Genomic DNA, 27,472 nt, shown 5'->3' with positions numbered 1-27,472 from the left:
CAGGCGCCCACAGCTCGGCTTTACCACTTTTACACATCCCCTCCTCCCCAGATGGGCAAGATTGACTTCACACCTCGGCCTCAGTGGTGGCCATCTGGCTTCCGCCCTTGCCAACAGAACCGCCACCGCCCTCCTTCGGGCGAGCCCTCAACTGTGTGGGTGGGGGCGCTGCAGCTCAGACCCTAAGACTCACTACTGTAGTCCTGAACGCTCCCTCTTTCTACACGATTCTGCTCTGAGTGCCACGGGAGAGCTTGTTTGGCTGGAATCCTGCATCCCTTTGCTGGTATTGCTGTTTCCAGGGGAAATATTCACTTCAGATTTGGGGAGTGACTCATCCCAGGGGTTAGGGTGGCTGTCTCTCAAAATTTTTCTCCCTGTGCCTCCTAGATTGCACTCTATTCCTGCTACTCTGGTCCTTTCCTCTCTCCCCACCCCCCAAAGCCCCAGGTGAATGGTTGTGAGAGGGGTTTTCTGCGCGGTCCCTTTAAGAAGAGTCCTGGGTCTGAGAAATCAGTCTCTTTCTCACAAACAGTATCCTGTCTTGTTTTCAGCTAAATACTGTCCATACGCCTCTTCTAGGCTCTGGGGCTGTAGGCTGGGGCTTTGTTCCTGGGACTCAGGACCCTCCCCTCTCTGCTAAATTCACTTCCCACCATGTGAGTCTCTCCTGGCTGCCATTCGCTCTGGGGAGCTGGGCAGCCCTCTCCGTGTTTTCACTTTTCCTACCAGTTTTGGTGTGGCTTCTTCAGTGTTCCTTGGTTGAAGAGTACTCCTAGTTTAGTCCAAAGTTGGTTTTTCCAGGTGATGGTCCTTAAAATTAGTTTGTAATCCACTCTGGTTCTGGGAGATGGAAGTTGTTACGTTCGCCTACTCCATCGCCATCTTGTCTTTGCTTTTTGACTTGGGTTTTTAGTCCAGTCTCACTGATGATTATTATTCTATTCATATATATTTTTGGGACTGAAGAAAAGGTTAAAATATTATATTAACTCATTTTAAAGGGATGGACATATATTAGAAAAAGAATTGCTCTATTTTAATATGATTACAATGACAGAAAATTACAATATATATTATCTCCTTTGATCTTCTTAACAAATATACAAATTTGCTATTTTATTATCCCAGTTTTGTAGATGAGAAGAGCATAGAGAATTTAAAAACACATTCAACATCTCACAGCTAGTAAGTGGTAGAAAGACGTTGAACTGGTCTCACTGCCTCCAGAGCCTGAGCACTTTAATCACTGTGCTCACTTCTATACTATAATAAATGTGCTGAGGCATTTATTTCTAATGGCAATTATCATTTTATCTTTGCTATATTTTCTCATTTATTGTTTTATTTTTGCTAAACATATATTCAAGAATACTTTGAAAGTGAATGAAAAATTTAAAAGCTATTGAGAAATGGTAACAACAATTTTCAGGTCAGAATATATAATTATTATGTGTATGGTATTTTACTTTTATCAAATTATTTCATGTCTTTGATAATTTTTGAATTACAGTTACAGAGCAACTTCAATTTTAAAATTCGTTGGGTGGAAAGTTCAGATTTTAGGCAGAGTAACTCATTTTCCAATTTTATTCCACAATCATGCTTTACTCTGAAATTCTTGTATATTTAAAAAAATAACCTAATGCAGAGAAAATGAAAAGAGCCTGAAGATGCTAGAAATAGCATTCAAGCTAAGGACTTAAATTTTAGTTTGTATTTTTCACCCCTTGAGCTAACTAAAAGGATGAGAATTTAACTGTTTTGCTCTCAAACAAGAACTTAGGTTATATACGGGCACTCTAGAATAACTTTCCTGCTCTAAATGTGATAATATTTTTTAAACTGTATAAGTTATTTTTTCATTTAAAAAAGATTGCATTTATTAAAAAGTTATAAAGATAACTGAAAAAAATTAGGGGTAGACAATATGATAGAAGTGGAAGTAGTTGAACCTTGATGAGAAAAAGGAAAGGTGTCTCAAATGTAAGCAAGCTAACCCGGAAATAACAACTGCAGGAGGACCACATTCAATGCAAGTCTTTTCCAATTAATTGCTGAGTGATCATGGAGCGAAGTAAGATCACACAGAATGTGAAATGTTTAATAATGGGGTTTTTTTTTTACATTTATTGTCATTTACTATATTCAGTTAATAGCTATTAACTATCCTTTGCTTTAAACATGATAGATTATATCTGTTATCATTGTGATTATCATTATTTGTTTAAAATACTTTACATTTTATACTTTATTGTAAGTGAAGGTCTGAAGCAACCGTAAGATTTGAATATAAAGTATGTCTAGGGCCCTGTTATGTGAAAAGCTTATGCAGAATCAAAATGTTTTGTATATAAAAGTGTTGTTTAATGTTAACCTAAATATAAAAACCAAAGTGATAAACAATAGCATTTGGGATCCAAAAGAATACCTTGGAGGCTCTCATCCAACCATTGTCTCCCACCATCGTCACCTCCTTGAGGAAATACACCCGACCACCCACTGAGTAAGCACACACCAGGACAGATCTCTATGGGTTTCCTCCTGGCGCTGGAATGGTCTTGGTGGCTCTCAATGCCTTCCCCAACCTGGTGCCCAACAAAATGCCTGTGTATATAGGAGATGTGAAAACCCAGGCAGTTCAGACTCAGAACTTGCAGAATACATACCAGTGTACTAGTGCCATCTTTCCTCCACCCCTAGTCCCATCCTGGCACCGCCCAACCCTGCCAGCTCCAATCCACCAAATTCAGGCCCAGTTTTGCAAGGATCCGCCCCTAAATAACTAGCCCCTTAAGACCCTAGCATGTATTAAGATCCCCCCTTATCCCTCCCAACGCTATGCAAGAGCCTGCCCTCTGACCCACCGCAGAGAACCCCTATGCTGGCACCACTCCAGAGACCCTACCAGGCTCCGCCTCTGCCCTGGCCCCACCCACAGGCCCCACCCCACAAGGCCCCGCCCTGATTTGTCAAGGCCCCGCCTTTTGTCTTAGCCCCACCACACGCCTGCGCAGCGTGCTTTAGAACCCTTGACAGCCTCCTAACGGCTTTAACGGCGGCCGTAAGGGCCCCAGTGTGGCCGCAGCCCTGGACACCTGGGAGGTTTTCAGTTCAGCCGGCCGCCCAGGCAGGGAAAGAAGGGCAGAGGGAAGAGGGTGATGAGACTGGGATGGGGGACACCCCAGGCAGAGAGGGAGCCCGGAAGAGGCGCCTGCTGCGGAAGCCCGGCCTGGGCCTGTCTGAGAAGAAGGAGCGGAAACCGGAAGGGTGAGCCGGCTGCTGGCCAAGCACGCGGGGCGGGTGCTCCGCAGGCCTACGGAAGCGCCCGGCAAGGGCTTGGAGAGCTGCCCACGGGCGGGGAGCTCCCTAGCGAGACACATTCCAGGGGTTGAAGGAGGAGTGACCATGAACTAGACGGTGGGAACGGAAGCGGCCAGGCTCGGGCTCTGTGGAAAGTCCGAGGTCGGCCTCCGTCATGGCTATAACTGCCTCCGGACCGCTCAGACCTCTCAGAGCAGCTCGGCCTCCTGTACCCACTTAGCGACGTAACGCTACCCTGAGGCCCACGGAGTCAGTCAACAAACATTGACGGAACCCCGCTGCCGTGGCCATTGGCCATTGGGGACCACGTGGCATTCGGGGCAGCGGGGAGACCCGGGAGGTGATGGCGGCCTGGCCTGGGGTCCAGCAGCCTGAGGGCGGTGGGTAGCTGCGGCCGGAGGTTAGAATCCTTCATCCTGGGGGGACTCGTGGGGGAGCCCGTGGAGGCCCCGGATACCCAGGGCAGGACACAGAGTCAATGGCTGGACCCTCAGAGCCAGTGGAAGTGGGAGGAGACATTTTGGAGAGGGCAGAGTTAATGGACAGTGTTTAGCAAGGGCTGGGCCTCTGGTGTGACCTTGGGCCCCTCTCCCTGACAGCACCACCAGCAAGGGCAACCTGGACTACAGCGAATACCTTGAGGAGGAGAGCTCAGGTGCATGTTCTGGGGCCACCTGTGGGGCGTGGGGGCTCTGTGAGGAAGCCAAGGGGCCTTGCAGAGGGGTGGTGGCTGAAATGTGGGGACCAGGAGACCCCCCCCCCAACCCATTTGACAGACCCAGCGTGGGGTTCTCGTGGGGTTACAAATAGTTCCTAATCCCATGACTGAATGCTAGACTCAGGAATTGGGGGCTGCTGGCCAAGCCTTCAGGTTCACCCCCTCTGTAGAAAGAAAGGACATGAATGGATCCGCCAGGGGGTCCTCTGAGCCTAGGGACTGGGTCAGGGTGGTGTTTGTTTACCAGCTCTCACACCCATGGCCCTGAGCCAGGCATCCGCAGCCTCTGGGTTCCCCCGGGTCCCATTCGCCCTCTGGAAGATCGTTTGGCAGTGTCTGCTCCGCTTGCATTGCCCCATTCTATCTCCAGCGTTCACCTGGGAGGTGAAGGCCAATGACCGTTCCTACAACAGTCAGTTCAAGGAGAAACTCTTCCTGTGTTGGAAGAGGAAGAAGTACAAGGTGGGTGACCCCAGCCCTGCTGCCCGGCCCTGCCTCTTCCCACCCCTTCCCCCAATTTTAATCATGAGCGAACCACCAATTTTGTGCTGGAGTTTTTCCTTGGCACCTCCCCAATCCCAGTTCATGTAAAAATAAATTAATACTAAACCTTCAAAGTACAATGGATTCATCAGGCTCTGAGTCTTTGTATCCAGTATGGCTCCGTTAATGCTGGCTCAAGGCTTTGCAGGCACTGGGTGCTAAAATACTGCTGACTATAGCCAAAGGGCAGGGCAGGGCAAGGTCAACACGGGGAACCAGCCTGGGCAGTGCCCCCACACTGCTGGCTCTCCTTTCAGGGAAACACCATCCACACGGCCAAATATAACTTCTTCTCCTTCCTGCCCTTAAACCTGTATGAGCAGTTTCGTCGAATGTCCAACCTCTACTTCCTTTTTGTCATCCTCCTCCAGGTAGGGCGGTGCAGGGTGAAGGTGGGGGTGGGGGCGGCCCCAGGCGTCAGCACCTGTTCACATACATTCCTTCTGCCTGCTCAAATCGCCTCCTCCAGGAAGCCCTTCCTGATCACCTTCGACCCATGGTTCTGTAGACATACAGTGGGGTGTGGCGGAGGTTAAGTTTGTGTGGTTGTTTGGTTGGTTTTTGTTTGGTTGGGTGGGTGGGTGGGTAAGGCAAGGGGGATCAGTGTCTGGCTCCTTACACACTGGAAGCACCTTCATGGCTGCAGCTGTGTCCCCCTGCCCAGCTCAGGGCCTGTCACACAGGACATGCTCAGTATATGTATAACGATGGTGCATGAGTGGCTCCTCTGGGTCTGAGGATGGCACAGTTCCTTCCCAGGATGGACAGCCTTGGCCACATGATACCCTTGGCCCCAGCCCACCGAGCTGACTCCAAAGCATGAGAAGGATAGAAGGGTGACTTCTACCAGCTTCTCAGGCCCTACTGAGCCACTTCCCAGCAGCTGGCTCTGCCAGAGGGGCAGCTGTGCAGCCTGAGCAGTCCCTCTCTCAGTTGGTGAGCTGGACAACAGCGCCCTGACCTCTTCCCAATGTGTCATTCTGGTTTGACTCTCTGCTTTTATCCATCGATCCAATGAACATACTGTGCAGGTCCTATGTTGGACACTGGGGACCCAGCTGTGGCCCTGATACCCACTGTCATTAAACCACATGGCGGGGACCAGTGACAGGAAGAGGATCCACCCTCACCTAGGTTGGGGTTCACTTGGAACTCAGGCCTGAAGGGTGACTGGGAAAAACAGGGTTACAGGGAAGGAAACAGTAAAGCCAAGGCTTTCAGGAGGGAACAAGCTTGGGGTTGGTAGGGCTTCCTGGAGGATGTGGCATGGGAGCCGGGCACAGAAGGGAGATGAGTTTGCCAGGGAGAAGTGCTGGCCAGGGAGTGGAGGGTAGTTGTCTCAGGGTGGCTAACCCCAGGCCCAGATGGCTTGGTGGTGAGATACAGGATGCCAAGTTGAGGGACTGGGTGGGAAGGCAGGGGGAATGGGGTTGGGGGTAATGTCCAGGGATGGTGAGTCAATGTGACCCACCCTCTGTGTCAGGGCCTCGTCCCTGCAGTCTCCACGATGCCCTGGTTCACTCTCTTTACCCCACTCACCTGCCTCCTCATCATCCGGGCCTTTAGGAACCTGCTGGACGACATTGTAAGTGGGGCCGAGGGACAGCTGGGGAGGGGATTGGGGGCAGAGTGGGATCCTTGTTTTGCTGCTACAAGGGACAGATGCAGGTGCGCCTTGGCCCTTGCTGCCAATAGCCATTGTCCCAGTAGTTCCACTTCCCCTGCCAGGGTTCCTGGACAGATGTGACTGGCATATGCTCACTATTGGGACTGCACGTGTGAGCTGGAACTGCTCTGCACCTGGGTCTGCACCTCACCAGGGCAGTGTGGGGACAGGGTGGGGGACAAGGTTGTGGCATGCCACCCCTCTGACCCACCCCTGTTGACTCAGGGGCGACATAGGAGTGACAGGAGCATCAACAACAGGCCCTGCCAGATGCTGGTAGGGGAGAGGTGAGGCCTTTGGCACTGTGTGGGATTGTCATCCTGAGGAAGGGAACTCCAGTACAGCTAGGTGTGTGTGTGTAGGGGAAGACATATCAGGGAGGTGTGCCCAGCTGAGTACCTGGAACCTTCCATGCCCCCCCAGACACCCTGGTTGAGCCTGATGTCTGACAGGGACCCAACCAGTATTTAATAGATGCCTGCTGTCTACCAGGCCTGGAGGAGGGCCCTGTGATGGGAACAGAGGGTGAGGTCCTCATAGTTAACCTTCGCAGGCCTAAGAGTTCAGCTGAAGGGGGAGGCAGAGAAAGTTTGAAAGGACTTGGATCAGAACCAGGGGGTGGGGGAGGTTAGGGAAGGTTGGACTTCCTGTATGGGCTGCAAACCCCCCCCCCCTCGCCAAAGACCTGCAGATCTGCAGATGGGCATGCAGCAGGGAGGCAAAGCAGCACAGGGACACCTGCAAGCCCCGCCCTGCTGTTCCTCCAGTTTGTAGGGGTAGGCAGGGGACGGGGGTGGGGGCGGCAGGGGTTCCAAAGATGGGCTGGTTGGATCCTCCTCTCACACCTGCTTTCTACCCTCTACAGCTTTCTGCTTAAAAAATGGAAGGACCTGTGTGTGGGGGACCTGGTCTGTCTACACAATGACAACATTGTCCCGGTGAGTAGGGGTCAGCCCGAACCAGAACTCCCCAGTCCTGGGGGACGAATGCCTTCCCACTTGTCTTCCTCCTGATCCCCCTGTAATGCTGTTTACTTCCTGCACCCCAGGCTGATGTGCTTTTGTTGGCCAGCACAGAGCCCAGCAGCTTGTGCTATGTGGAGACGGCTGACATCGATGGGTGAGGCGCACATCATCAGGAGGGGTTTGGGTCCTGGGAGCCAACAAGGCCGTCCCCATCCCCTAAATGGTCACAGAACGTAGCTCTACAAGCTCACTGAATAGTTAGGTCATTCACCCCAGGAACATTTGCAGGGCACCTGCAAGCTGGCAGGAGGCAATCACATTAATTCAGATGAAGGACCCATGTTCTCTGCATCAGCAGTTCTGGAGGCCCTACTGTGCTCCAGGTGTGGGTAACCAGAATTAAGAAAGAAGGTCTGGGGTCTGGACTCAGCCACTTTGCTAATGTTCTTTGGGGCCATGGGCAAGGTCCTCTTCCTCTCGGGCCTTAGCCCAGAGATTGGCAGCTGGTATGCACAGTAGGACCTCAGTGAAAATGAATGACTCTGGAAAAGGGTGTGGGTGCCTAGCCTGGGTGTAGTCTGTCCGCGCTTTTCACCTCACTCTGCTTTTTGTAACCAGGGAGACCAACTTGAAGTACCGACAGGCCCTGATGGTCACGCACCAAGAACTTACCAGTGTAAGAAATATGGCCTCCTTCCATGGTGAGAGTTCATCCACCCTACCTGGCCTTTGTCTGCCCCTCTGTATAGTGGGCATGAAAATCCCCCACTTCACTGAGTTTTAGGGGGTGGTGATGGGGTTTGCTGGGGAGTGAGACAGCTTTTAACAAACCAGCTTATCCCAGGCCTGTTTCATGTCCTTTAAGTCCACATAACAGTTGGGGTATTTTTTATTATTGTTACAACACATGCTGCACTGTTTTATCAGGAATTACATTTAAAAAAAATGATCATGGTAAAGCAAATGTTTTTGGTTGTTTAAGAAAAAATGCAGCCTGTTGTGTGCACGGAGACAGGGAACCAACCCATCCATCACAGTATATTCTTATTTCTCACCTGAAAAGTGAGACATAAAAAGCTACAGCTGTTTGCCGGGGACACAGCAACAAGGTACTTTATTAGTCTCCTGTCTTGTTGCAAAGACAGGTTATTCTAATTGGTGCTGGAGCAGAAGCTTTCTCTCAAACCATGGCCACTTCGCTCCTGACACACAAGCAGTGGTTGCATTTGTTTTTATGATATCTGGGGAAAACCCTTGCTTATGTGGAGGGCCAGGCACTGTATACCAGGGGCTGGGCTGGGTACCAGGGTCCCAGCACGATGGAGACGAGGCTGGTGCCTCTTCTCACAGAACTTGCAGGTATCCAAGATGCTACCAGCAAGAATAAATGTCTAGTGACCTCTCAGGATTGTACCCAGGAAGAAGGGGGCTTGGTGGGGGAAACCAGATCTGGCTAGAGGATCCGAGTGGTTCTCTGAGGAGGGATGAGTCTTGGCACAGGAAGAGCATGTACAAAGTCCCTGAGGACTAACAGCCAGCTTTTGGAGCATCCAGGAGAGGAGAGGAGTCTGCATGGCAGGGGGTGGAGGTGTCCGTGGGGCAAGTTTGGGCCAGTGTGAGGGTGGCTGGAGTCAGAGGTTGAGGGGGATTGTTCCCCACACTCTGTCCCCCTACAATGCAGAGGAGTGGCCGACTCCAGCCATGCCACTTGGCTCCCTGATTACCCTGTTGTCCATAGGCAAGGTGGTGTGTGAGGAACCCAACAGTCGGATGCACAACTTTTTGGGGTGCCTGGAATGGGAGGGCAAGAAATATTCCCTGGACAGTGGCAACATCCTCCTACGTGGTTGCAAGATCCGAAACACAGACACCTGCTATGGAATGGTCATCTATGCTGGTACGGACACTTGATGCTGAGGCATCAAGAATGAGCTGTCCTGGTGGTGGTAGGTGAGAATCCTGAAGTTATTGGCAAGAAGTCACAAGGCCAGAGCCTGGCTGCCATGTGTTTGCTGCCACAAGATGTGGAGTTCCCAGCATGGTTTGCCTGGAGCCCGGGTTCTAAAAGTGTGGAAATGGACATATTGAACCAGTAGCTCCCTTGTATGTAGATGGCTGGGTGGCTGGGCATGTTGATGGATGGGTGAGTAGAGGGGTGGGGTGACAGAAAGGAATGGAAGATGAGATGGATGCAGGTGTGGATGGATGGAAAGACAGATGGATGCAAACACTGCAGGTTTTGACACAAAGATCATGAAGAACTGTGGCAAGGTCCATCTGAAGAGTACTAAGATAGATGGTCTGATGAACAGGCTGGTGATCCTGGTGAGCTGCCCAGTGCCCCTGCCTTCCCAGAAGAGGGAAGGGAAAAGGCCCCTCCCCATAGATAGAAGCCCCAGATGTCATTTTTCAGGCCTCAGTTTCCCTCCTCTGCAAAACGTGTGCACTGTGAGCCTACAGACAGGTCCCTGTGGGCCAGAGAATCTTTTTATAATCATAATATTAAAAAACGTTTTGATTCTGACATTTTCCCAAAGCCACAGGAGATGATAAAATGTTCACCCACCCTACATGGACATATATTTAACAATTCTTTCTGCCTAATCAACTTTGTCTTTTTAAATAAAAATCATTGTAATAATTTTTTAAACAGCCATAAAACCTAGCACAAGCCCTGCAAGTTTCCCTCCCCACCCCCTGGGACTTCCAGCTACCTCTTCCCAACCCCCTCTCCCATCCTTATTGATGGCAGAGCTCATGTGTGTGGGGGGTTGCTTCTCATCTCCTGTTTCTCTTTTGTGCTGTGTTGTCGTGGTACTTCCCTGGGTCCCTCCACATGCTCCCCATCTCCTGTTTGCTGAGCAGATCTTCATGTTCGTGGTGCTGATCTCCCTGGCCTTGACCTTCGGCTTCTCGATGGAAGTGAAGAAATTCAGGACCAAGCACTACTATGTGCCTGAGACGCACAAGTACAGTGCAACCAGTGAGTCTTTCCTTATCTTCTTGAGCTTCCTCATCCTGCTCAGCGTCATGATGCCCATGGCCATGTTCATCATGTGAGTCCTGGGGCCTCCTCCCTGCCCACTACTCAGCCAGAGAGAAGTGGGCAGTCAGGTGGGCTAAGGCCAGGGTGTGACCCAGCGTGTGTTTGCAGAGCTGAATTCATCTACCTGGGGAACAGCTTCTTCATCGACTGGGACATGGAGATGTACTACGAGCCCCAGGACATTCCTGCCAAAGCCCGCAACACCAGCCTCAGTGTCCAGCTGGGCCAAGTGGAGTACCTCTTCTCGGACAAGACTGGCACACTCACACAGAACATTATGACCTTCAAGAAGTGCTGCATCGGGGGCATTGTCTACAACCCGGAAAAGGAGGAGGCCCTGACTAAGGAGAGCCCCTACCTCTGGAACAAGTTTGCCGACAGGAAGCTACTTTTCCGGAACGCGAGGCTCCTGAATGTTGTACGCAGCAACAAGGACAGGATGGTGCAGGAGTTCTGGCGCCTGCTGGCCATCTGCCACACGGTGATGGTGGAGGAGAAAGGCGGTGAGAGCTCTGCCTGCGTTTTAGGCCCTGGGCTTCCTGAGGTGGTCTGCTGACCTGAAATGTGGTCCAGCCCAACTTCCAGGACTCCTGTCATCCACTTTCAAGGGTGCTCAGGCCTGGGGCTCAAGATCTGTTACTGAGCTGGGAGAAGAAGGGCCATCTAGCCTGGGACCCACATGCCCACCTTCTTTTATTCAGCTTAGAGGTTGTACTGGCCCAAGAGGCCATTGTCCTATCAGTTTCTGGTGAGCACTCAATGTGTCCATTTCCTCTCCTGGGCTACTGAGACAGGTGGTGGGTCCCCACGAGAGATAGCAGGCTCTCAGTGAATGTGCTCCCCTTCTTACCCCCATGGTCCCCTCCCTTACCAGACCAGCTATTGTACCAGGCAGCGTCCCCTGATGAGGAGGCCCTGGTCACAGCAGCCCGGAATTTTGGCTATGTGTTCCTGATGCGCACACAGGACAGCATCACGGTAGTGGAGCTAGGGGAGCAGCGTGTGTACCAGGTCCTGGCCATGATGGACTTCAACAGCGTTCGAAAGCGGATGTCCGTGCTGGGTGAGCACCCTCAGCCCTGGGGTGGAGGTGGGCAGGAAGGGGAGCGCTTATGGTCAGCCAGGCCTCTCCTACAGTCCGAAACCCCGAGGGCTCCATCTACCTCTACACCAAAGGTGCAGACACTGTCATCTTAAGTCGCTTGCTTACCAAAGGATTGACTAAGAAAGAGCAGATCACAAAAGCAGCCACGGAAGAGGCTTTAACTGTGAGTCCCCATGGGAAGGTGGGAGGAGGGAGCGGAGGGTGGAGGAGGAGGATGTGCAGAGAAATGGCCTCAGGTACACAGGGTGATCAGGTACAGCTGGCCATGCTATGCTCTTCCCCCAACACACATGCACAGGGAGGATCTGAACTCCATGCTACCCTTGCACAGAGGGGTAATTTTTTTCTGGGTTACACAAGGAATCCTCTGTGGTTCGGCTTTGGCCCTGGACACCCTTCTCCCAACCCCCACTGAACATCTCCCAGACAGACCTGGGTTCTGGGACATACTGAGCCTCCCTGCCCCAAATCTCTGTCTTTGTGGGTAAAGCCCAAACTCCTCAGCCAGACTTTTGAGGCTGTGTCATTATGTCTTCTGCTGGTCTCTCTAGACTGGCTTGCTTTGACCCCCAAGGAGTTCCTCAGGACTCTAGTTTCTGGCTTGCAGATTCCCCCATCCTCAGATGATGCCCCAGGACTTTAGCACACACTGCCCCCTCTGTTTGGATACTTTGCTCCACTGTGTTACTTAGGATCTTTTGGTCCTTAGGGTCCTGAAGGTTCAGGGAGACTTTCTTGTCTGACCCTAACATGGGGCTGATATGTCATGCCACGCTACCCCACTGTGGCCCAGCCCTGAGCCTTTGGAGTTCCCCAAGGCTCTGCTGCATCCCCAGCATCACCCAGCACAAGGGCCAGGGGGTGTGTTTGTGCAAAGACTGTCACAAGCCTCTCATTTAGAACTTCTTAGGAGTGCCCTGCTGTGCCGGGAGGGGGAGTCAGGGGCAGGCGGCTGGACTTGGAGAACTGGGGAAGTGCAGTCGGGGTTCAGGTAGCCCAGGCAGAGGGAGAGGGACTGACAGAGGCAGTGGCTGAAGAACCTGGGGAAGCAGGGTGGTAACGGGTGGCACCTGCCCGCCGGGCCGGCCCCAGTCCTTTGCAGAGCAGACCCTGCGCACACTGTGCCTGGCCTACAAGAAGGTGGATGAAGACATGTACGAGGGCTGGTGCCAGCGACATCAGGATGCCAATATCCTGCTTCAGAACCGGGCCCAGGTGCTGCACGGGGTGTACGAAGAGATAGAGCAGAACCTCCAGGTGGGCACAGCACGGGGTGAGTGAGCTCCAACACCATAGCTCCAACCTGCTGCGGGACCCTGAGTCTCCCACCCATGCCAGGGTAGCTGGGTCCCAGCTCAGTCTGCTCCTTGTTCCCTCCTGTCCCCCCAGCTGCTGGGTGTCACAGCAATTGAAGACAGGCTCCAGAACGGTGTCTCCGAAACTATCCAATGTCTCAAGCAAGGGAATATCAAAGTATGGGTACTCACAGGAGACAAGCAAGGTAGGTCCCAGGGTGGCCATCAACAGGTGGGAGACAACTCGTATGTGCCCTCAGTGCCGCCATCAGCCCGTCTCTTTTGTCTGGGTTCAGCCCTGCCCCACCTTATCCGGGGTAAGGGAGAAATGGGGTGATTAGAACTGCTGGATTTCCCCAGTCACTGCCCTCAGGCCAGTGGCACGGTGTACTGAGGGCTTCTGGAGCCCTCATGGCAACACCATGAGTTGACCCTTGTTACCCTTGTGTGTTAGATAGGCCCAGCTGAGTTAGAGAGCTCAGGGTACCTGCTGGAGGTTGCCCAGCTAGTTAGAAACAAAGCTGGCATGGAACCCCAGGCCCTGTGTCCCTGGAGCCGCCTCTCCCCCACCACACTCTGGGTTCTCTGGGATGCCACTGGACATGGGGCCGGCAGAGTCACATCAGCACTTCTGTGGGCAGGAGGCACGTACACACAAACTATGTAAGATGATGTTTTACAGCTATGTTAGTATAAAGACAAAGGTACAGGCTGGAATACATACTCATTTTTTATTCTTCTGAATTTAAAAGAAATTAAGTCACTTTTGTGGGTTCTAAAAGTACCTGGGGGCCTTAGCATGATGGGTGTAAATAACCCCTGAGCCCTGGTCCCAGGCAGGCGGAGTACAGGCCCCTTTGCCCGGAGCTCAGCCGAAGTCTCAGGGCTGGCTCTCCTTAGCCAGCCTGGCTCCAGCTGCCCTCCTCTGCACCAGCTGCGGTAGCCAGGGGGCAGGGCAGGGTAGGCACGGCCCTAGGCGGGGGCTAAGCTGAGCCACTTTGCAGAGACCGCAGTGAATATTGGCTTTGCGTGCCAGCTGCTGTCCGAAGACATGCTCATTCTGCAGGAGGAGCAGATCTTGTAAGGAGCTGGGGGTGGGAAGGATGAGCTGGGTTGGGGCACGGTGCGGGTAGGGGGATGGGGGACACCCATGGCCTCCCAGGTGTGGCCTTGGGGGTCTTCAGAGTGTTTTAGCCTCCACCTGGCTGGACTCCCAGATGGCAAAACTGAGGCACAACTGGGGGGAGGAAATGTAAAGAAGCTTGTGCCTGGGCGTAGCTGAGCCCCAACTGGGTCCCTGCAGTTCGATCCTGGAGGCCTACCGGGAGAATAACAGTAACCTGCCACAGGTCGAGATGGCTGCCATGGTCGTTTCTGGAGAGTTCCTGGTCAGTGTCAGCTCAGGACTGACTGTGGGGCCCCCAGAAAGAGCAGCATACTAGGGGTGAGGGGGGACTCTTGGAAAAGCCAAAGCAAATGCTGCCAGAGATGTTTCTCAGACCCGGGGCCCACGCGGTCAAGTCCAGCCTGGGGTTTGGGGTAGGAGGCCGAGGAGGAGGAGCAGCCAGCTGGGGGCATTGGTGAAGGGTAAGTGCAGGGAGAGTGATGTGCTCCCCTACCCCTACCCGCTCTTGCTGGCAGGACAAACTGATGAGAAGCACAACGGGCTTCGTGGTGCAGAACAAGGACACCAACACCCAGGAGATCCCTGAGGTGTGGTGGAAACAGGCTTTTGTGGAACTGGCCTCAAGGTGCCAAGCGGTCATCTGCTGCCGGGTAACGCCCAAGCAGAAGGCCTTGATTGTGGCACTGGTTAAGAAATACCAGAAGGTCGTGACCCTGGCCATTGGGGATGGCGCCAATGACATCAACATGATTAAGAGTGGGTAGTGGGCAAAAAAAATAAGTAAATAAAGAATGGGTGGTGGACACTAGTCCTGGGGAGGAGGCCTGTGGCAGGCTGGAGTGGCCCAGGGCCAACAGGCTGCATGTATCCCTGCAGCTGCAGACATCGGTGTAGGGCTAGCAGGCCAGGAGGGCATGCAGGCAGTGCAGAACAGCGACTACATGCTGGCCCAGTTCTGCTTCCTGAGGCGGCTACTGCTGGTGCACGGACGCTGGTCCTACATGCGAGTCTGCAAGTTCCTGCGCTACTTTGTCTACAAGACTCTGGCCGTCATGATGGTCCAGATCTGGTTCAGTTTCTACAGTGGCTTCACTGCCCAGGTGCACTGGAGGGAACAGCCCTTTGGGGATTCTCTGGGGGTGGGGGTGCTGCACCCATCCCATGGCTTCCAGGAGGGTGATGGGCATGGACTGCTCACACTCTGGGGTTCTCATGGGGCAGGGCTTGCCTGAAGTCACAGAGCCATGCAACCTTTTCTATAACTGCATTTATAAAGGTATAGAGTCCAGATAAAGGGAGGGGATGATTCCGGCCCAGCTCTGTGCCCAATATTTTCAAAGATATTTGGGATATTTGAGCTTTCAAGTCAAGGCAGATGCTCCAAAGGCTAGTTCCTTCTATGGGAGAGAGGGAAAGCTTGAACGCTCAAGAGGATAAGATGTGGGATCCTGATTTCAAGGACACTCTTGACAGTATCATGGTGAAGAGTAGATATGCCTCCTGGAGTCTGAAAAGAGTCATAGGGTGATGATTTCCCATGCATGAAAAGAAACTGTCTGAAAGCAGACAGCCCTGGCAAGGGAATAAGATCCTGTCACTGACACCAGGCAGCTGAGAGGGAGCTTCACCAGAGGGCAGCCTTGAATAGTGTTTGTTTGGATATTTGTTTTACGTTTTTGTTTCTGGATATTGTATTCTTTTAGATGTTGCTGTACATGGAATTTGTTTTCTTAATTACTTTTGGGGATTGCTCATTGCTTGTGTGTAGAAACACGGATGGTTTTTCTATGTTGACCTGTGCCCTGAAAATTTGCTAAATTTCTTTTATTTGCTCTAGGAGACTTCAGGTGGATCTTTTAGCATTTTCTGCATGTCATCTGCAAATTGAGATAGTGTTTTCTATTTCTTCTTCTCCAATTTGGATGCTTTTATTTCCTTTCCTTCCTTACTTGCTCTGGCTAGAAGTCCCAGTGAGACGGTGAGGGCTGGCATCCTTGTTTTGTTCCTGACCTTAATAAAGACAGCATTTCATCTGCCTCCATTTGTTAACTGGGATTCTTCTATAGGAAGAACCAACCATTCCTTCTTCCTCATTTATTTATGAGATTATTTATTTTTATCAGTATGGACTTATGAATATTTTTTATTGTGATTTCATTGCTCCGGTTGTTCCTAGCTTGCCCTTTTGTTGTGGGCCTGTTTTTTCCCTGAGCACATCTTCACCTCTGGTGCTTCCAGAGGTTCCAGGATCACTTTATTCTTTTCCTGCCCCAACCCTGGGATCAGTCACTCCCATAAAGAGCCCTGGTTCTTTTCATCACAGAAGGGGAGTGTTAGGCACCAAGAACTAAGTGCTTGATGTGTGCTCATTGCTACTGGGAAGCTATTACGCTCTCGGTAGACAGAGCTAGGAAATGTACACATATTAGCCCATGGACAGACACACATCTCTGTCTGTTTCTATTTATATGTCTGTCCATCTATCTTGTGTATATTAAAAAACTATTGAGTTCACATTTATACCTCTGATTCCAGTCCCATAGGTCAAAGTTTAGCTTCGCCTTTTCCAGGGTATTCATTTATGACTCTTTTCCTCCAACAGTGAGAAACTTGATTTTTTAAAAAATTTTGATCATTATTTGCTCACTTGCAGAATGCTCCATATCCTTGAACTGGACTGATTCATGCATTGGGCAGGAAGTTAATTGAGCTCATTGTCTAGGAGGGTGTCTTCCAACTCTTTTATTACCTATCAGTGACTCCCTAAATCTAAAATGACCAAAATCACACTTCTTAGCCATTTTTCCTCCTGTAGCTCTTTTATTTGCAGCTCTGCAATTAAAATAAACCCTCAGAGGTGCTGTTTGAAAAGAATTAGATTCTGCTTCTTCTCTCTCTGCCCAGCCTCACTGAATCCAACCCCTGATTATAAGGGAATTTCCTAACTCATCAGGAATCCTCCCCAGGTGCCAAGCTCGTTTGGGTGGGTCTCCAGGTAAAGAGCGTGTCCATTTACAGCTCTTTGGCATTTGACCACTAACCACATTCTCCCATCCTTCCCCCTCCCTAGCCTCTGTATGAAGCCTGGTTCCTGGCACTCTTCAACCTGCTGTATACCACCCTCCCGGTTCTGTACATTGGGCTCTTCGAGCAGGTGAGCAGGCTGAGGGCTTGCTTCCTCCTTCTCTGTAAATGCTTCTGTTTCTGCCCCACCTTACCCCCTGGAGAGCTGGGCTGGGGTGGGGTGGAGGCAGGGCTGGGAGACCACTACCATGTAACTGTTCCCACCAGAGCCCAACTTGATAGTGGGCAAAGCCCTCTTGCCCAGCTACTGTCCCTAAATTTCAGTCCCACTCTCTGCCCATCTGTGCAATAATGGGGAGAGGATCAGAAGAAATGGTTCTCCTGTTTACCCTGCCCCCATCCCTGAGACGGTCTGGCTAAGTGATCTAGACTAGGGCAGTCCAGTAGAACTGTTAGGGTGGTGGGAGTGTCTCATGCGTATGCTGTACAGATGGGAGCCACCAGCCACCAACGCTAATGATGAACACTTGAGGTGTGTCTGGTGTGACCTGAGGAATATGACTGCATTTCATTTTGTAAAAATCTCTTTAAATGGTGGTAAAACACTAATAACAAAATTTACCATCTCACCCTTCTCAAATGCATGATTCAGGCATGCCAAGCATGCATATTGCTGTGCCACCAACCTCCAGCATCTCCCCACCCCTACCCCGCCCCAGGATGTGAGTGACAAGCAGAGCCTGGAGCTGCCTGAACTGTACATTGCTGGCCAGAAAGACAAACTCTTCAACTACTTCGTTTTCCTCCAAGCTATGACCCATGGCACAGCCACCTCCCTGGTCAACTTCTTCATGACCCTGTGGATCAGTCATGATATAGGTGGACCCATCAGTGACTATCAGTCTTTTGCTGTGGTCATGGCTACATCAGGTCTGCTGACTGTCACCGTGGAGGTAGGCAGGGCTGCTGCCCACCCCACTCCTGGAGGGACCCTGGGCATGGGCCGTGAAGGTCTCATCACCTTTTGACCTTGCCTGAGAGGTCTTAGCAGGTATTGCCCTTCGACCTTCTCCATGTAACCTTTTGCTGGGGTCCTCGCCCCCCTGGCTTAACCTTCCTTTTTCCTATTCAGGTTATCCTCATCATCAAGTATGGGACCATCCTGTCCGTGCTGGCCATTTTCTTGAGCCTCTGCTTCTACGTTGTCATAAATTACGTCACCCAGAGGTTCTGGCTCTTCACTCTCTCATCCAAGACCTTTTCTTTTCTGTGTGAGCCCCCAGCAGGGGACGGGGCAGAGAGCCCTGGAGATGGGTGGGACCTGTGTCTGGGGGGATTTATACAAAGACATGCTGGGGTGAAGGGTGAGGAAGGAGGTGGGGTGTTGGGAAGAAAGAGCACCAAGCAGACTCTAGGGAGACCCCACTCTAGGCCAGTCCGTGACTCTGCCTTGTCTCCTCCAGATGTCAACAAAAATGTGCTGTCCCACCCTACCGCCCTACTGGTGGTCCTGCTATCCGTGTCAGTAAACACCCTGCCTACACTGGCCTTTCAAGTCATCCAAGCAGCCCTCAAGCAGCCACGCCCAAAGGTAAGGGTGGTGGGGTCCCCATTGCTGGGAGCAGGATCCCAGAGAAATGCAGAGCGGGAGGTGGGTGCAGCTAACAGAGCCCGGGACCACCGAGAGGAAACTACTTTCCGGGACAGAGGTGGCCAGCCTGGGTCCAGCACTGATGTCGTCATACTCCCACTGTGAGTTATCTAGGCCTTGAGGTTGGGATGACAGATGACCTGGAAAGGTCTAGGCAAAGGGGGAGACTAGGAATTCCTCCCCAAGATTATCAACAGATGAAGGGGTAAGCAGAGTGTGTGTTTCATCCACACAGTGGAATACTATTCAGTTTTTAAAAAGAAATTCTGACCCCTGCTACAACATGGATGAATCTTGAGGACATTGTGCTCAGTGGCATAAGCCAGTCACAAAAGTACAGTATTGTGTAGTCGTGTAGTCAACTTAGGTAGGGAAGAGCCTGGCCAAGGGTTATTCATGGCCCCCACTGGGAGCAGGTGGCCAACAGCAGTCAACACAGTGTGGGAGCCTGCTGACTTGCTCACTGGTTTGCTCTGCAGGAGGAGGAGAAGAAGAAGAAGAAGGAGGAGGAGGCGGCCCTGCCTGAGATCACCTTGGTGCCCCGCGCGCGGCGCTCCAGTTATGCCTTCTCCCACCAGGAAGGCTACGCGCACCTCATCACACAGGGCACAATTCTGCGGAGGCCCACAGTGGCCCACATGCACACAGACCTGATGACATCTGATGAAATGTTGTCCACGAGCATTGATACCATCTGATGAATTGTTCACGAGCATCAAGTCACCTGGTACCAGTGAAAGATGGAGCTTGTGGGAGAGAACACCGGAGGGGACCTGTGTCCTCCGAGGACAAGCAGCTAGCCTTTGCGATGAGCTCCTTAACTGAAGACGGACAGTTCTCTCCCCCCTTTTTTCCTATTGATATATGTAATAATGAAAAAATTAATTAGGCTATGAAATCTAGAAATTAATAGTTTAGAATTGGTAAAATGCCCTTTTGAACACACATTTCTTGTGTCTGATACAGTTAACTGCAAGTTCATTTTTGCATAACTCTTACGCAGTATAGACTCCATTAATGTCATCTCTCATCTAAGTATTAAAAACATTTGACAGTCTTTTAAGTCTCCATAACCCTTTGTGAGGTAGTAGGTGGTCAGACCCCATTCAGCAGACGGGTAGGTCAAGGCTCGGGAAGGTGAGGCAAGTGACTCCGCAAGAGCCGAGTTGTGGGCGTGGCATCACGGCTGCGCTCCAGCTGGGCTCCGCCCCCTTCACATTCACATGTTCCAGCACCACCGCTGAACTGCACAGAAGGATCTCAAAATGAGACCAAGTTCCTATCTAGTCCCTAATATAAAAGGGGTCTTTAAAGGTTTTATGTGTTTCTCATAAAGCCAACCACTCTCCCTAAACTTGAAAAACAAAAGTACAACTAAATATCAGTTGGGATTATTTGCTCTATGACTGAAATGGGTCTTGAATTTTGTAGTGTGTGCTCTCAAACCCCTTTGGAAAACAGTTTGAAATGGCATTAGGGACAATAAAATTTTGAGAACAGAACATAGTAATCGATATCAACAGTTAACGGGTTAAAAAAAAAAGCCTATACTGTGGTAAAAGACTAAAATTTCAAATAAATGGAGAGGAGTATTTCTCAGTGTTTAACAATGCCCTGCTCAGAGCGGGTGTTCAGTAATTGAATGAAGAACAAATGACACATCTTTGACATGTCTGTCACTGATAGTAGCCACCCCTTGGGAGGAAGGCAGGGGCCCCTAGACTCCCTGGCTTGGGGTGTCCCTGTAACACAAAGCCGCTCAGCACATCGTCTGCTTGAGAATACTTCTTTTCTGCCAAATAAAAGGTGGGGCTATAAACCCCGACTCGTCTTTGAATGTATACTGCTATGTATCATATATAAAATAGACATGGAAATATTACTGCATATATGAAAAGTCAAAATGCCTTGTAAGGAAGTATCTTTCAAACTGTGTAGATAGTCATGCACTAAGAACAGAAATGAGCTTAAAGTTGTGCCATTTTGTGTTTTTTAGTTAATGATTTTTAATATATTTTTAACACTAAAAAGTACTAGTGCCCACATACCCCTTCCTGCTCAAGAAGCCTTATTAGGAGTAATGAGTCTACCTCTGCCAAGTACATTCCTAAATGTACTGTGGCCTGGGCTCACCCCAGTGCACACTTGGGGGTGGGGGGCACTGCTGAATATTGCTGTTATTTGCTCTTGGTTCATCTTTAGTCTGTTTCCTATCTTGATTCAGCCCCAAAACACATTGCTCTAGGAAGTTGGGGTGGGGATGAGGATCCTTTGCTCCTAAGGCCTCCTGACTATTCAGTCTTGAGCAATATTCCAGATGAGTAAATGGTGACATAAATGATTAAGACAACCCATTCTATAGAGTGGCCAACCGGAGGCCGTTTAATCCTGTGCTGCATGAAGTGGGAGCTTCCCCCAACCCCGGTGTGTCATAGCTCCACCTTGACTCCTTTTTATAATCAGGCTCATGGGCACTTGCTTCTTATACTCCAGGTAGTCCTCTCTAAAAAAATAGTGAATGTTATGTGATTTCCTCTTCTGTTCAATTGCAAAAGACTTGCCACACTGTCAGCGTAGCCAGCGCCACAGGTGGGGTGCACAGCATCACCTGGGTTCTGACACTCCTAAAACCACCCAACATAAGAAGGATGAGGGAATAAGGCATACACTTCACTTGCCACTAGAGTCTGTGGTTCTGATTTTTCATTCTGCACCACGTGGTTGAACTTGGAAACAGCTGTGAAAATGGCAGCTTTGCTTGGACATTGTCCAAACACCACCATCAGCAAGCCTGTGGCACTGAGCCAGGTTATCTGCTTCAGGTTCTGGCCAAAAGATATTTTCAGGTACGAAGTCTATCCAAGAAGAGAGAACATCTATGGTGTACTCCAGACTGTGCTTCAGAATAAAGGAATCCAAGGACAGACTTTTGGAATTATTGACTGGTGTGACAAAGTACTCAGAATAGTGGATCAGGGGCACATATACCTTGAAGCCACTGGTTCACATCCAGGTCAGGGACTAGAAAGAAGTCTCTCAAGGGACTGACATCATAGTGCAGGGGAAAATCCTGTTCTGGCGGTGGGGAATGCAGTAGATGTGACCAGCCAAAGTGATTCCAAGAAGACTAGCTGAAACTTAACATTAACAGCACCTCTCAGCCGAACACGAAGCCAAGAAAGCAAGTTCATATGGCTATGCGGTAGTTGGTGCGCAGCTGGTAGAGCAGCAGCCGCAGCGCGACGAGAGCAGCTACGTAGAGCACCAGCTGCGGCTTCGAGCCTCGACTGGCCTCGGATAGCGGGGTCCCCGCTGTCCCCGCGTGCTCCGCTGCGGGTAGGGGTCGGGTCTGGTGCGGACAGCCCTTCTGCTTGGGAAATGGGGAGCGGCGGGAAAGGAAGCAGTTCCCGTCAGGCAACGCTCAACGCTCGTGATGAGCCCAAGGCTAAACCACTCGTAGACGTCCCGTTTCTGGGTCTGGGTTTCCTGCGTAGCAGAGCGGCTCCCTCTTAACACAAGCGTGTGTCCTTCCAAGCCGCCCGCCTGGCCGGAGGAAGGGGTGCGGGACCTGGAAGCGTCTGTCCTCCCAGGCGTCTACCCATCCGTTCAGAGCCCCGGGGGAGTTGTGCGGTGCGATCCGCTGGGAGTCCGGTGGGGAAGGGTGGGGACGCGACCGGGCGTGGGGCGCCGCGCCTCCGCTCCGCGACCGTGGCGCCACCGCTCCTAGCCGGCTTCGGCCACGGGCTGGGCAGGGAACCGGGAGGTCGCCGCGGACGCGGATCGGAAGCCGGCCTCGGCGGGACGGCAAGACCTGGCTTTCGTCTCCCCTTTCTGGGAGCACTGACAGAGAGAGCCTGGCATACACTCGATCCGTAGGGACTACAGAGAAGGAACGTTGCAGTTTGAACCAGTGCGCGGGCACTCACTATAATTTGTCTTCCTGGCTCAACACAGAGTGAACAGGTTTTGTCTTTTTGTTTTTGTTTTTTTAAAGTTCCAGATTCTTGAGGAGAGAAAGACTTGGACCACATGTCAAATGTCCTCATTTTTTAAAGAGCTGCTCAAGGGACAGGATTCTGTCTCACCTGCCTTGGAGCAGTGATGGGCCCTGGCTTAATATCAATATCTGGGGGCCTCAAAGAGCAAAGGTAGCAGCTTAGACTCCCAGGAGGGTTTGACAGGCCCACAGGAGCTCTGGCCAGGTTGATTGGTGAAGGTCTAATTCTGTATGAGGCCGATACATGTTTACAGCAGTTTTGTTCACAATTGCCAAAACTTGGAATCAACCATGATGTTCTTCACTGAGTGAATGGATAAATAAAGTATGGCATATGCAGACAATGGAATATTGTTTTGTGCTGAAAAGAAATGAACTATTAAGCCATGAGAAGACAGAGAGAAACCTTAAATGCATATTACTAAGTGAAATAAACCAACCTAAAAAGGCTGCATACCATATGATTCCAACTATATGACATTCTGGAAAAGGCTATAGAATAAACAGACTTTAAATGCATGTGCAAAACATTTTACAAAACAGAAGCAGAATATACCTTCATCTCAAGAGCACATGGAATAGTCTCCAGGCTATACTACATGATAGGTCATATGTTAGTAAATTTAAGTTTGAAATCACACCAAGTATCTTTTCCAGGCACAATGGAAAGAAACTACAAGTCAATAGCAAAAGAAAAACTGAATAACTCAGTCCCAACAGAAGTTTCTTGAAGCAGAGAGAGACAAGTGTTCTCTGCTGGGCACTGTCCAAATTTCTGACTCAGAATCCACGGGCATAATCAATGGTTGCTTTTCATCACTAAGTGTTGGGATGATTAAGTTTCCAGTTATAATAACTAGAACAGACAAATGACATAATCTCTCTGTGGTTTTGATGTCTCATTTGTAAAATGGGCATAATAATACCTCATAGGCATGTGGTAAGAATTTCAAAGTACATAGAAAAAATTTAGAAAAAACCTGACACTTTCTAATCATTTTATTGTAATGGTAGCTGTTGTTAGGTACTGTTATTATTAATATTATTCATATTCAAAAATCCCAAGATAAGCAGTAAATCACAAGTATCTGGAGTACTGCTTCTAACAATACTCTGCCAAGGGTTACAATATTATAAATCTTAGTGGAAATGACCTAAATTTTACTGGGGTGACCTTGCCGCTCTACCTGCGTGAACAAGCTAATTTTATGTCTTCTCTTTTGGCTTTAGATTATATAACATGTGTTTCTTAAAAAGAGAAGTGGAGAGAGAAAGGGAACAAGATGTTGAATTGGTTTTTATTTTCGTTGCTGTTTGTTTCTTTTTTTTAATTTAAAGATAACCAGTTGAATAATAAAAAATTAATACAACTACATATTGGTGTCATGGTGTGAGTGAACTCAATCATGTCTGTTGTATCAAGAAATAGATAGAAAATGTTTTAAAACTATAAACCAAGCTATAGTAGTTGAGTTATATTTTTAGAGATGATTTTTATGGGAAATCATTACAAATCAACCCTCAGTAAACCATTGTTTAGAAAGGCTGAGAATGAGGACTCGTGGTTTGGGAGAATGAGGAACCGTTTTTATTTTATGAGAAGCTCTTTAATACTATTTCATTTCTATATTATACATTAGTTATTTGATATCACTGTCCAAATAAAAAGCTAAAAATATCAAGTCCTCCTAAAATTACCTCCAATATCCATGCTAAAGTCCTAAGCATTATCCTACATTAAAAGAACGGGCACTATAATATACTGCTCACAAAAATTAGGCGATATTTCAAAATGAATATGAAGCAATAAAAAAGAAGCATTTGATTTTTTTAATCAAACAAGAAAATCAGAAAAGCAAACGACAAGTCAAAGAAACTTGTTTGATTATGCAAATGAGATGCAAAACCAACATTTATTTCATTGGTGAAAATGCACCCTACAAAAGGCTGAAAGTGCTGGAGTATCTGCACGTTCCCTGGTCCCCTAATTTTTGTGAGCAGTAGTTGCTCCTACCAGAAGGCAGCTTTGGAATACATACAAAATCCTTAGAAATGCTCACATCTTCAGACACTCACCCTGCTGAGGGGTGGGGGTGGGGGTGGAATTGCTTTAAACATATTCAGAATTAGTCAAATTTTCTGGGATGTATAACTAGGAAACATCCAAAAATATGTATGTCATCCTTAATCGTTTGAAGGGAGCCAGAAAAAGCAAAAAGAAAATTAAATTGAATGCGTGGGATTCAAATTATAAGAATGCAAATAGGACATACTTGAATAACTCTGAGTATAACAGGCTAATTTGATGTTCCTTATATTATATAAATGAGTTCAAACAAATTGCAGAACTTGCAAAGAAATCAAGTTTCATAGCTGCAAAATTTCACATCAAAACACAAATGTTTTTAAGTAGTCTGGTCTAATAGCCTGAAGGTAGATAAAAACTTTTTCACTTTTTATTTTTTCTTTTTTTGAAATGAGAGGAAGGGAGATAGACTCCCTCGTGCAACCGACGGGGATCCACTTGGCAACCTCCATTTGGGGCTTATTCTCCCAGCAACGGAGCTATCCTTAGCATCCAGGACTGACGCTGGGAACAATCGCAGTCACTAGCTGCATAAAGGAAAGAGAGAAAGAAGGGGAAGAGGGAGGGGAAGAGAAGGAAATGGTTGCTTCTCATGTGTGCCCTGACTGGGAATCGAATCCGGTATGTCTGCACACCACGCCAATGTTTTATCCACTGAACCAATGGGCCGGGGCCTGATAAAATCTTTTTTTTTATTTTTATTTTTTATTTTTCTGAAGTTGGAAACGGGGAGGCAGTCAGACAGACTCCCGCATGCGCACAACCGGAATCCACCTGGCACGCCCACCAGGGGGCGATCCTCTGCCCATCTGGAGCATTGCTCTGTTGCAACCAGAGCCATTCTAGCGCCTGAGGCAGAGGCCATAGAGCCATCCTCAGTGCCTGGGCCAACTTTGCTCCAATGGAGCCTTGGACGCGGGAGGGGAAGAGAGAGACAGGGAGGAAAGAGGGCGGGTGGAGAAGCAGATAGGCGCTTCTCCTGTGTGCCCTGGCCGGGAATCGAACCCAGGACTCCTGCACGCCAGGCCGACGCTCTACCACTGAGCCAACCGGCCAGGGCCAAAATCTTTAATGCTTATATATTCATAAACTGTACACTGTAAAGAACTGCTTGCCTAAACTGAAGTTACAAAATATGCCTTAATGAACAAATTGTTATTACTGGAACATTTGTCTATTTCTAAATTCTTATTATATTTTCTCTTATGGAATAATGAGGGCTTGTCCCAAACTTTTATAGCTCTTATTATACCACTACTTTTTGCCTTGCTTTTTTAAAGTATCTATTATGATTACTTTTCCCTAAAAATTTCCTCTTGAATAGCACTGTATAAAACTCCTGAATTCATAGATATTCAACATTTAATAAAATAATGAAGGGTCTTTTTTGTTGTTGTATTGTTTTTAGTAGATAGAAGCTATTTTAAGACAAAGAGCATCTATTAAGCATGCTACAAGTCCTTTGTTATCTAAGTTCTTCCCAGAATGATTATGTTGAGTAACTTGACCATTCAGGTCATGGCTATCTCCATGGAAGTGAAAAATTTAGCTTTGGAGATGCATGCCATTGGTAGGAAGAATGGGAGTCAAAATTCAAAATTCAGAGAAACTAGCTGAGTCATAATAACATAGGGCATTAGAGTATGGATTGGCTATCTCCAGTTAAGAGAGTGTCTTCAATCAGTTTCCCTAGAAGCAATTTGATAAAACTTTGTGAACAAGGTATTTATCTCTGACATGTGGGTTTGGTTTCAGACCACCACAATAAAGCGAATATAGTGATAAAGCAAGTCACCAAGGTTTTTTGGTACCCAATGCATGTAGAAGTTATATTTACTCTATTCTGTAGTCTATTTAGTGTGCAATAGTATCATGTTTTAATAAAAGTGCACACCTTAATTTTAAAATATGTTATTATTGGCTTTTTGAAAGGAAAATTTTCTTTAAAAAGTCAAAATTAATCTCAACAATAAGAAAGAAAAAGGAAAATTTTGTGGGCTTTAATTATAGAAGGAAAAGAGACTATAATATGTAATGCAGGAGGTTTTGGGGGGAGTTTGTGTCAGAGATTACAGGGTAAATTCTTTATTCATTTTCCATAATAGAAAAAATCAGTTGACTATGTGTTGTAGGGTTGTATGAACATGCTGTTAGAAAACAAAAAGTTAATTTTTGAATCCAGGCTAAGAAATAAAAGCACTACATTGTATTTTTACTCAGGAATTACAGAAGTTTATTTTAAGGTTACTTTAAATAACAAAGTTTTTATTAAAGTTTGCTCTAACTTTACTATAATACACACACACACACACACACACACACACACACACACACACACATATATATATATATAATGCTGAAAATTGAATCAATGATTGAGCAAATGAATTGCCTTTGAAGTTAAATAAAATATTTAGTAATGCCTTAACATTTATCATAGCCTGTTTTGAACATAAAAAAATTTGTTATTCTTAGTTCCTATGACCTAATGGATTTTCTTAAGAGAACTATATTAGTTTTAGTTTTTTTCTAATGAAATTCAAAAAGTTTTATTTTTTACTCACAGAACATTTTCCAATTATATTTAAATAATTTCTACTTTTTTTTTTACCCCTAATGTTTCCTGTTAAAAACTAAAAAAAAAATTTATATTTATATTTTTATTTGACATTTTATTTTTTACTTGTACTAATATATGAAGTTATATTTAAAGGAGACAATAAATAAACTTACAAAATATAAAATGAGCAGAAAAAATTAGGAAGCAAAATTGGGAAACAAACTTATAAGGGTGGCTAAATAATGAATAAATTTAGGTGAAAACTTATATTACGATGTATATTGGAGTGTATGTGTAAAAACTTTTCTGCAAGACATTTATTTTGACAATAAGCATAAAGATAGTTAATGTACATATACTCAATGA

At 48.2% G+C, this 27,472-nt stretch overlaps 1 protein-coding gene and 1 pseudogene across 1 annotated transcript in view; one reads left to right on the top strand and one right to left on the bottom strand.

The window, feature by feature from the left end:
• LOC136388219 (phospholipid-transporting ATPase IK-like) overlaps positions 1-19,161 on the top strand; it is a 39,819-nt gene extending 20,658 nt beyond the window's left edge. The window contains 28 exon segments of the mRNA XM_066360177.1: positions 52-286; positions 3,040-3,141; positions 3,143-3,270; positions 3,924-3,979; positions 4,413-4,504; positions 4,843-4,956; positions 6,069-6,170; positions 6,477-6,538; positions 7,117-7,189; positions 7,300-7,370; positions 7,835-7,917; positions 8,955-9,113; positions 9,453-9,541; positions 10,082-10,272; positions 10,371-10,765; positions 11,137-11,325; positions 11,400-11,530; positions 12,460-12,624; positions 12,757-12,868; positions 13,667-13,742; positions 13,966-14,050; positions 14,304-14,544; positions 14,665-14,888; positions 16,859-16,942; positions 17,532-17,765; positions 17,945-18,083; positions 18,276-18,403; positions 18,943-19,161. Of these exon segments, the coding sequence (XP_066216274.1) occupies positions 52-286; positions 3,040-3,141; positions 3,143-3,270; positions 3,924-3,979; positions 4,413-4,504; positions 4,843-4,956; positions 6,069-6,170; positions 6,477-6,538; positions 7,117-7,189; positions 7,300-7,370; positions 7,835-7,917; positions 8,955-9,113; positions 9,453-9,541; positions 10,082-10,272; positions 10,371-10,765; positions 11,137-11,325; positions 11,400-11,530; positions 12,460-12,624; positions 12,757-12,868; positions 13,667-13,742; positions 13,966-14,050; positions 14,304-14,544; positions 14,665-14,888; positions 16,859-16,942; positions 17,532-17,765; positions 17,945-18,083; positions 18,276-18,403; positions 18,943-19,161 (3,979 nt within the window).
• A 1,731-nt stretch (positions 19,162-20,892) lies between these two features.
• LOC136388218 (protein-S-isoprenylcysteine O-methyltransferase-like) lies at positions 20,893-24,171 on the bottom strand (annotated as a pseudogene).
• Between the last annotated feature and the right edge of the window lie 3,301 nt (positions 24,172-27,472).

Source organism: Saccopteryx leptura, chromosome 1 (assembly GCF_036850995.1).
Source record: "Saccopteryx leptura isolate mSacLep1 chromosome 1, mSacLep1_pri_phased_curated, whole genome shotgun sequence".
In the NCBI taxonomy this organism is placed as follows: Eukaryota; Metazoa; Chordata; class Mammalia; order Chiroptera; family Emballonuridae; genus Saccopteryx; species Saccopteryx leptura.
Note: the sequence above shows the minus strand (reverse complement) of the source record. Positions and strands in the feature narration are given on the sequence as shown.